The 10,683-nt window shown below is 39.2% G+C and overlaps 1 protein-coding gene across 1 annotated transcript; it reads right to left on the reverse strand.

The window, feature by feature from the left end:
- Nucleotides 1-2,189: 2,189 nt before the first annotated feature.
- On the reverse strand, nucleotides 2,190-2,638 carry LOC103676702 (60S ribosomal protein L14-like). Its single transcript, XM_040620671.1, has one exon. The coding sequence runs from the start codon at nucleotides 2,602-2,604 to the stop codon at nucleotides 2,236-2,238; it is 369 nt and encodes a 122-aa protein (XP_040476605.1). The 5' UTR covers nucleotides 2,605-2,638; the 3' UTR covers nucleotides 2,190-2,235.
- Between the last annotated feature and the right edge of the window lie 8,045 nt (nucleotides 2,639-10,683).

Genomic DNA, 10,683 nt, shown 5'->3' on the forward strand with positions numbered 1-10,683 from the left:
CCATAAGCATAAAATATTTTTTTCATTTCTATGGGTCTTCCTCAATTTTTTTCATAAGTGTTCTATAGTTTTCAGAGTCCATATTCATTACCCTCTTTGGTTAGGTTTATTTCTAGGTATCTTATGATTTTGGTGCAACTGTAAATTGAATCAATCCCCTGATTTCTTCTGCTCTTTCATTATTGGTGTATAGAAATGCAACAGATTTCTCTGCATTGATTTTATGTCCTGCAACTTTTATGAATTCCTGTATCAGTTCTAGCAATATTTGGTGGAGTCTTGTTTTCTACATACTGTATCACATCATCTACAAAAAGTAAAAATTTGACTTCTTCCTTGCTGATTTGGATCCCTTTTCTTTCTTTTTGTTGCCTGATTGCTGAGGCTATGACTTCCAACACTATGTTGAAAAACAGTGGTGAGAGTGGACATCCTTGCTGTGTTCCTGACCTTAGGGGAAAAGCTCTGTTTTTCCTCATTGAGGATGATATTAGCTGTGGGTCTTTCATATATGGCATCATGATGTTCTAGCATATTCCCTCTATGCCCACTTTGCTGAGGGTTTTTAATAGGAAAAGAGGCTGTACTTTGTCAAATGCTTTTTCTGCATCTTTTAAGAAGATCATATGGTTCTTATCCTTTCTTTTCTTAATGTGATGTATCACATTGATTGTTTTGTGGATATTGAACCACCTCTGAAACCCAGGAATGAATCATGGTGATTTATAATCCACTTAATATACTGTTGGAATCTATCAGCTAGTATTTTGGTGAGAATTTTTGCATCCATTTCATCAGGGATATTGTTCTGTAGTTCCTTTTAGTGGGATCATTGTCTGGTTTTGAAATAAAGAGAATGCTGACCTTGTAGAATGAGTTTGTAAGTTTTCCTGTCATTTTTAATTTTTGGAACAGCTTCAGAAGAACAGATATTAATCGTCTTTTAATGTTTAGTAGAATTCCCCTGGGAAGCCATCTGGCCCTGAACTCTTGTTTCTTGAAAGATTTTTGATTACTGCTTGTGGGAATTCATAGTGTCTGGATAGAGAAGATTTAATAAACACAGCCCTTCCTGGATGAGACTAGTTCAAAGGCAAAGAAGGAGTGTCCAGAAAACTGGGCCCCCTTAAAGGTTTCTGGGCTGAAAACATCCAGATTCATGTTGCAGCTCAATGCACTCATCCAGGGAGTAAATATTTGACTTAGGAGAAACATTTATCTTTGGAGGTCAGACACTCCATGTACTCCCTGTCTGCAATGCCCGTCATAGCACAATACTTGTTCTATTCACACAATATTCCCTATGCCACTGTCTTGATAGTTACAGCTTCACATTCCTTCTTGTTTTTCTTATTCCTTTGTTGTATTGATAATATTCACAATAAAGGTGGAGGCAGGGTCTGGCTCGGGACCTTTCACCACTGGAGCAGCTGGTCCCCAGGCCCTTTCCTTTCTCCTCCTAAGGTGTCTGGAGTAATCTTTTCATTTACCGCCTCAAGGTTTGCTGGCCAAACCTGACAACTGATTAAATTTCTTTCCTGGTTATGGATCTGTTCAAATTTTCTATTTCTTCCTTTTTCAGTTTTGGTAGTATGTATGTTTCTAGGAATTTGTCCATTTCTTCCAGATTCCTTACTTTGTTGGTATACAATTTTTTGTAGTATTCTCTTTTAATCACTTGTATTTCTGTGGTGTTGGTTGTGAACTCTCATCTTTCTTTCATGACTTTATCTATTCAAATCCCTTTTCTTTCCTTTTTGATTAGTATGACCAAGGGTATATCATTTTTTTATTATGTTCAATTAACCAACATATAATACATCATTAGTTTTTGATGTAGTGTTCAACGATTCATTAGTTGCATATAACATCCAGTGCTCGTCACAGCACATTTTTCCCATTCAGCACATTTCCTGCCACTGTCTTCTGGCCTGTCAACTTTTAGTGGACAAGTCTGCTGATAATCTTATGTGTATACCCTTGTAGATTAAGGACCTTTTGTCCCTAGCTGTTCTCAGAATTTTCTACTTATCTTTGTATTTTTCAATTTTCACTATGATGTGTCTTGGTGTTGATCTGTTTTTGTTGACTTTGAGCAGAGTTCTGAATGATTCTTGGTCTTAAATGCCTTTTTTTTCCCTCCAGATTAGGAAGCTCTTGGCTATAATTTGCTTTTTTTTTTTTTTTTGGTCAAAAAGAACCTTTATTATTGTTTTTAATAGCCTCTTATGCTTTTTATGCTTTCTTCCCAGATGCCTTTGGAGCAGGTGCTTTCTGGGCTGGAGCTTTCTGACCCTTCTGAGCCTTTGGAGGTGCTGCCTTCTGGCCTGCAGCTTTCGGGGCAGGAACCTTCTGGGCTGGAGCCTTTTTGCCCGCAGTGGCCATCTTTTTGGCTGGAACCTTCACAGCAGCAGCAGCTGCTGCAGCTACACCCTTAACAGCAGGTGCTTTTTTAGGAGACACTTTCAGGAGAGCTGCTGTTTGTAGCTTCCTAACTTCAAGCTTGATTATTCTGTTCCTCATTTTCTTTGCTTTCATGACTTTGTAATGATCAAAATCTGTCATCTTGGCTTTCCTTTCCTGTTGACTTATTTCACTTAGCATTATCTCCTCCAGTGCTCCATGTTGCAGCAAATGTTGAGAACTCATTCATTCTTTTTTTTTTTTTTAAGATTTTATTTATTTATTTGACATAGAGACAGCCAGCGAGAGAGGGAACACAAGCAGGGGGAGCAGGAGAGGAAGAAGCAGGCTCCCAGCGGAGGAGCCTGATGTGGGACTCGATCCCAGAACACCAGGATCACTCCCTGAGCCGAAGGCAGCTGCTTAACGACTGCGCTACCCAGGCGCCCCAAGAACTCATTCTTTCTGATAGCTGAGTAATATTCCATTGTATGTATGGACCACAACTTCTTAATCCAGTCATCTGTTGAAAGGCATCTCGGCTGCTTCCACGATTTAGCTGTTGTGGACAATGCTGCTATGAACATTGGGGTGCATATGGCCCTTCTCTTCACTACATCTGTATCTTTGGGGTAAATACCCAGTAGTGCAATGGCTGGATCATAGGGTAACTCAATTTTTAACTTAAAAAAAAAAACCTTATGCTCCCCTTTCCCCCACTCTTATTCTTCTCTCACTCTTATGATATGGATATTATTGCAATTTGTGAAATCCCTGAGTTCTCTAAGTCTCCCTCCATGATCTAATAGTTCTCTTTCCCTCTTTTCAGCTTCATTATTTTCCATAATTTTATCTTGTATATCACTTATCAATTCCTCTGCCTCTTCCATCATCATTGTGATTACATCTGGTCAGTTTTGTATCACAGTTATAGCATTTTTTATTTTGAACTGACTAGTTTTGGGGACTTTTATCTCTGCAGCCAGGGTTTCTCTGGTGTTTTCTATGCTTCTTTCAAGCCCAGCTAGTATTCTTTTTTTTTAAAGATTTTATTTATTTATTCGACAGAGATAGAGACAGCCAGCGAGAGAGGGAACACAAGCAGGGGGAGTGGGAGAGAAAGAAGCAGGCTCATAGCAGAAGAGCCTGATGTGGGGCTCGATCCCATAATGCCGGGATCACGCCCTGAGCCGAAGGCAGATGCCTAACTGCTGTGCCACCCAGGCGCCCCCCAGCTAGTATTCTTATGACTGTTGTTCTAAATTCAGGTTCAGATAAATTGCTTATATCTCTTTTGAGCAAATTCTTGGCTGTGGTTTCTTCTGGATCTTTCTTTTGGGGAGAATTCCTCTGTCTTATCATTTTGTATATTGTGTGTTGTGAAAGCTTGTTATGTTTCCTGCTCCTAATAGCAATACTATATTAAGAAGGGTTCCTACACTGTCTAGGGTCTGGTGCTTCAGGAAGTGTTCCTGTTGTATGCTCTGTGCACTATAATGTGTTTTGGCTGTTCTTTCCCACAGGTCAGTCCTCTGCAGATTTTCTTCTTGCTTGCAGTGGGGAGTTTTTGCACCATTAACTAGGTGCACTTTGGTTTGTTTGTTAAGATAAGCTTGATATGAAAAAGAAAGAAGAAAAAAGCCTGATCCACGACAAGAGAAAAGGAAAAGGAACAAGACACCAAACAGATAAAAAATATATAAACTGATTCTAAAGAAAAAGAAAGAAGGGGAAAAAAAGAAAGAGAAAAAAACTGTTCCAAAAAATGAGAAAAGGAAACAAACAAGCCAAAAAATGATGCCAAAGGCAAGGGGGGGGGGAGAAAAAGGAAAAGGAAAAATAAAGTTTTAAAAAAGAAAAAAAACATTTAAAAAACCATGTCCTATTTCCACCACAACTGAGTCTGATACTTTGGAGCACTCGTTTATCAGCGGCCTTAATGTATGTGGAGGGCCTGTGTTAGTCTTTGGAGGGAGAGGCCTGATTCACTGGATCACAGTCAGGCCTGTCCTTGTAAAGATTCCCCTGCCAGGCACAGGGTGGGGGTGGGAGTGAGGCAGGTTTTGGTGTGACCCCAGCCTCTGCTAAAGACACTGGGTTTCTCCCTGAAGTCCAAATGTGCTGGTGGGAAGGGGGATGGAAAATGGATTCTCCTACCCACTCTTCCCAAGGGAAGGGAAAGAGCAGCTGCTGATGAAGAAGGGGTCCTCACACAAAAATGAACAATTTCCTTTCCTGAGTACCAGATTTCATCAGATTACTGCCTTCAACCTGTCTGTGCCTGGCCATCAGCACACACAGTGACACAGTTCTTTTGTGTCTTATCTCTGGCTAGCAGCTGGGATTCTTTTTTTTTTTTTTAATTCAATTAGCCAACATTTCATTGTTTCAGAGGTAGTGCTCAATAATTCATCAATTGCGTATAACACACAATACTCATCACATCACATGCCCACCTTAATGCGCATTACACAATTTTCTTTTCTTTTTTTTAATTCTTTATTATGTTACGTTAGTCACCATACAGTACATCCTTAGTTTTTGATGTAGTGTTCTATGATTCATTGTTTGCATATAACACCCAGTCCTCCATGCAATATGTGCCCTCCTTAATACCCATCATTGGTCTAGCCCAATCCCCCACCTCCCTCCCCTCTGAAACCCTCAGTTTGTTTCCAGAGTCCATAGTCTCTCATGGTTCATTCTCCCTTCCATTACACAATTTTCTGATCCCCAGCCCACTGCCCCTTCCACAACCCTCAGTTTGTTTCCCAGAGTTAAGAGTCTCTCATACTTTGTCTCCCTCTCTGATTTCTTTCCATTCAGTTTTCCCTCAGTTTCCTTATGAAACTTTGCACTATTTCTTATATTCCACTTTTGAGTGAAACCATATAAAAATTGTCTTTCTTTCATTGACTTATTTCACTTAGCATAATACCCTCCAGTTCCTTCCATATCAATAGTAAATGGTAGGGATTCGTCCTCTCTGATGGCTGAGTATAATGCCGTTGAATATATGAACCGTATCATTTTTATCAATTCATCTGTAAAATGGCTTCTAGGCTCCTTAGATAGTTTGGCTATTGTAGACATTGCTGCTATGAACATTGGGGTGAATGTGCCCCTTCTTTGTATGACATCTATATCTTTGGGGTAAACACCCAGTAGTGCTACTGCTGGGTTGAAAGGTACTTCTTTTTTTTTTTTTAAGATTTTATTTATTTATTTGACAGAGATAGAGACAGCAAGTGAGAGAGGGAACACAAGAAGGGGGAGTGAGAGAGGAAGAAGCAGGCTTCCAGCAGTGGGGCCTGATGTGGGGCTCGATCCCAGAATGCTGGGATCATGCCCTGAGCTGAAGACAGACGCTTAATGACTGAGCCACCCAGGCGCCCCTCAAAAGTTCTATCAACATCCCGAAGAAGATGCATATTTTTTTCCAAAATGGCTGTACCAACTTGCATTCCCACCAACAGTGTAAGAGGGTTCCCCTTTCTCCACATCCTCGCCAACATTTGTTCATCCCTGTCTTGTTAATTTTAGCCATTCTGACTGGTGTAAGGTGATATCTCACTGTGGTTTTGAATTATATTTCCCTAATGGCAAGTGAGGTGGAGCATTTTTTCATGCGTCTATTGGCCAACTGTATGTCTTTTTTGGAGAAGCGTGTCTTCATGTTTTCCACCCAATTTTTTTAAGTCTTTTTTTTTTAAGATTTTATTTATTTATTCGACAAAGAGACAGCCAGCGAGAGAGGGAACACAGCAGGGGAGTGGGAGAGGAAAAAGCAGGCTCCCACCGGAGGAGCCCGATGTGGGACTCAATCCCGGAACGCCAGGATCACACCCTGAGCCGAAGGCAGACGCTTAACGACTGCGCCACCCAGGCACCTCTCCACCTATTTCTTGACTGGACTACTTCATCTTTAGGGATTGCGTTTGGTAAATTCTTTATATTTCTTGGGTATCAGACCTTTAACTGTAATCCCATCTGCAAATATCTTCTCCCATTCCATTGGTTGCCTTTTAGTTTTGTTGACTGTCTCTTTTGCCATGCAGAAGCTTTTTATCTTAATGAATTCCCAATAGTTCATTTTTCCTTTTGTTTCCCTTGTCTTTAGAGACATGTATTGCAAAAAGTTGCTGTGTTTAAGGTAAAAGAGTTTGCTGCAGGTGTTCTCCTCTAGCATTTTGATGGATTCCTGTCTAACATTGAGGTCTCTCATTCATTTTGAGTGTATCTTTGTGTATGGTGTAAGAGAATGTCCAATTTCATTCTTCATGTGGCAGTCCAATTTTCCCATCACCATTTATTGAAGAGATTGTCTTTTTCTCTTTGGATATTCTTCCCTGTTTTGTCGAAGAGTAGTTGACCATTGAGTTGAGTGTCCATTTCTTGGCTCTCTATTTTGTTCCTTTGATCTATGTGTCTGTTTTTGTGCCAGTACCCTGCTGTCTTGATGACCACAGCTCTGTAATATAGCTTGAATCAGACATCATGATGCCCCCAGCTTTGGTTTTCATTTTCAACATTCCCTTGGAGATTCAGGGTCTTTTCTGATTCCATACGAATTTTAGGAAATTTTTCGTTCCAGCTCTGTGAAAAATGTTGATGGTATTTTCATAGTGATTGCGTTGAATGTGTAGATTGCTCATAGAAATGTTCACAATGTTTATTCTTCCAATACGTGAGCATGGAATGGTTTTTCATCTCTGGTGTCTTCCTCAGTTTCTTTCATAAGTGCTCTGCAAGATTCAAGAGTACAGATCATGTACCTCTTTGGTTAGTTTATTCCTAGGTATCTTATGGTTTTTGGTGCAATTGTATGTGGGATTGATTCCTTAATTTCTCCTTTTCAGGGACATTGTTCATATATAGAAATGCAACTGATTTCTGGACATTGATATTATTTCCGGGTAGTTAAAATTTGGTTTATTTCCAGTGCTGTTTCCTAGAGTTAAGTATATGGCACTTTCTTTAAGCTTCAACATACATACTGGAAAATGCTGGACTCTCCATGAATCAGGATTTTAGTTGGAAGTTGCATTCTAGATACACAGACTTGGTTCTCAGAATTAAGTAGATGGCACTTTCTTGACGTGTTCACTTACACCTTTAAAATTTTGCCTCCATTTTCATGATGAAAGATGTGAAGTGAAAGATACTTTCTATGTGGTGTTCTTACTTAGAGTTAAGTAGATGGCACTTTCCTTAAGCTCTCACTCACACTTTTGCAAATTTGCTTCAATCTGCATGACAGAAGATGTGAGTAGGAAGATCTTTTCTATGTGGTGTTCTTACTGAGAGTTAAGTATATGGCACTTTCTTAAGGTTGAACACACATATTTGAAATCACTTGTATCTTTATGAATCAAGATGTTACTTCAAAGTCGCATCAAATCTATACAGACTTGGATCTCAGAATTAAGTAGATGGCACATCCTTTACACTTTAACCCACACTTGCAAATGCTTCCAACTTCATGACAGATGTGAGTTGAAAGATGATTTCTATACAGTGTTCTTAGAGTTAAGTATAAGACACTATATGCATTCACACACACTATTGCAAATACTACCATCTACACGACAGAAGATGTGAATTGGAACATGGTGTATTGCATGGTGCACTGAGTATTATACACTAGTAATGAATCATGGAACTTTACATCAAAAACTAGGGATGTACTGTATGGTGACTAACATATAATAAAAAATATTATTATTAAAAAAATAATAATTTATAATACTAATATGAAACAAAGGAAACATTTGAGACAAACAAAAAAGTATTTATTATAATGATAGCCACTTGTCACGGATGAAAGGCAAAATTGAAAATAGATTCATAAATCATAAAATATTTGCACTAAATTGCATAAAAATTAACAAAATAGGAACTGTTATAAATATAAAGACCACTATTATGGAAAGATGTGTGCCCCCCCAAATTCATTATGATGATATCCTTACCCCCAATGGGATGGTATTAAGAGGGGGCCATTTGAGAGGTGATTAGGTCACAAAGGCAAAGTCCTCATGAATGGCATTGATGAGACTAGAGCCCTTTTAAAAGAAATCCCAGAAAGCTCTCTTGTCCCTTCAACATATGCTGGACATGGTAAGAAGATAGCCCTCTGTGAAGCAAGAAGCAAGCCTCACCAGACAGCAAATCTGTCAGTGCCTTGATCTAAGATTTCACAGCCTATACAACTGAAAGAGAGAGGTCTAGAAGAGATATTTGAACTAATTGTAACTGAGAGCTTCCCTAATCTGGCAAAGGAAACAAGCATTCACGTTCAAGAGGCAGAGAGGAACCCTCCCAAGGTCAAAGAGAACAGACCTACACCACATCACGTCATAGTGCAAGTCGCAAATATTAGATCCAAGGATACAGTATTGGAAGTGGCCAGGGGGAAGAAAATCCTTAGGTACAGAGGGGAAAATATCAGAATAATGTCAGACCGGTCCACAGAGACCTGGCAAGATAGGAAGGGTTGGCAGGGTATTTTCAAATCTCTATCTGAGAAGAACATGCACCCAAGGATCCTTTATCCTGCAAGGCTGTCATTCAGACTTGATGGAGAGATAAGGACCTTCCAGGATCGGCAGAAACTGACCGAAAGCATAACCACCAAACCAGCCCTACAGGAGATATTAAGGGGGGTTCTATAAAAGTAAAAAGGCCCCAAGAGTGATACAGAACAGAAATTTACAATCTATAGAAACAAAGACTTCACAGTCAACATGACATCATTAAAATCATATCTCTCAATAATCACGCTCAATGTGAATGTCCTAAATGCTCCCATAAATGCCACAGGGTTGCAGATTGGATAAAAAGACATGACCCATCCATTTGCTTTCTACAAGAGACTCATTTTGAACCTAAAGATACATTCAGACTGAAAGTGAAGGGATGGAAAACCATTTTTCATGCCAATGGACCTCAAAAGAAAGCTGGGGTAGCAATTCTCATATCAGACAGATTAGATTTTAAACTAAAGACTGTTGTTAGAGATACAGAAGGACACTATATTATTCTTAAAGGATGTATCCAACAAGTGGATATGACAATTACAAATATCTATGCCCCCAACAGGGGAGCAACAAGATACACAAGATAACCCTTAACCAGAATAAAAAGACATATAGATAATAATACGTTAATAGTAGGGTACCTCAACACTCCATTCTCAGCAACACACAGATCACCTAAGCAGAAAATCAACAAAGAAACAAGAGCTTTGAATGCCATACTGGACCAGGTGGACCTCATAGATATATACACAACACTACACCCAAGAACAACAGAATACTCATTCTTTTCGAATGCACATGGAACTTTCTCCAGAATAGATCATGTTCTGGGTCACAAAACAGGTCTCAACTGTTACCAAAAGACTGAGATTAGTCCCTGCATATTCTCAGACCACAATGCTTTGAAACTGGAACTCAACCATAAGGAAAAATTTTGAAGAAACTCAAACACTTGGAAACTAAGAACCATCCTGCTCAAGAATGATTGGGTAAACCAAGGAATTAAGAAGGAGATTAAACAATTTTTGGAGACCAACGAAAATGAAAACGCATCGTTCCCAAACCTATGTGACACTGCAAAGGCAGTCCTAAGGGGAAAATACATAGCCATCCAAGCCTCACTCAAAAGAATAGAAAAATCTAAAATGCAGGGGTTTTTTTTTATTCCCACCTGAAGAAGCTGGAGCTGGAACAGAAGAACAGACTTTACCCATGCACAAGAAAGCAGTTGCTCAAGATTAGAACAGAGATCAATTAATTAGGGACCAGGAGCACAGTAGAGCAGATCAACAGAACTAGAAGCTGGTTCTTTGAACGAATAAATAAGATCGATAAGCCACTGGCCAGACTTATTCAAAAGAATAGAGAAAGGACTCAAATTAATAAAATTAAGAATGAAAGGGGAGAGATCACGACCAACACTGATGTAATAGGATCATTAGAAACTTTTATCAACAACTTTATGCCAATCAATTTAAAAACCGGGAAGAAATGGATACCTTCCTGGAAAGTTATAAACTACCAAGACTGAAACAGGAAGAAATTGATTATTTAAACAGACTGATTAATTATGAAGAGATTGAAGCAGTGATCAAAAACCTCCCCCCAAAAAAGAGTCCAGGGCCTGACGGATTCCCCGGAGAATTCTACCAATCATTCAAAGAAGAAATAATACCTATCCTCCTGAAGCTGTTTCAAAAAAAAAGAAACAGAAGGAAAACTATCAAATTCATTGTTTGAG

This window comes from Ursus maritimus, unplaced genomic scaffold (genome assembly GCF_017311325.1).
Source record: "Ursus maritimus isolate PB19 unplaced genomic scaffold, ASM1731132v1 scaffold_35, whole genome shotgun sequence".
Classification (NCBI taxonomy): Eukaryota; Metazoa; Chordata; class Mammalia; order Carnivora; family Ursidae; genus Ursus; species Ursus maritimus.

Coding starts and splice junctions, on each gene's coding strand:
- LOC103676702 (XM_040620671.1), bottom strand. CDS start 2,604: ATGCTAAGTGAAATAAGTCAACAGGAAAGGAAAGCCAAGATGACAGAT.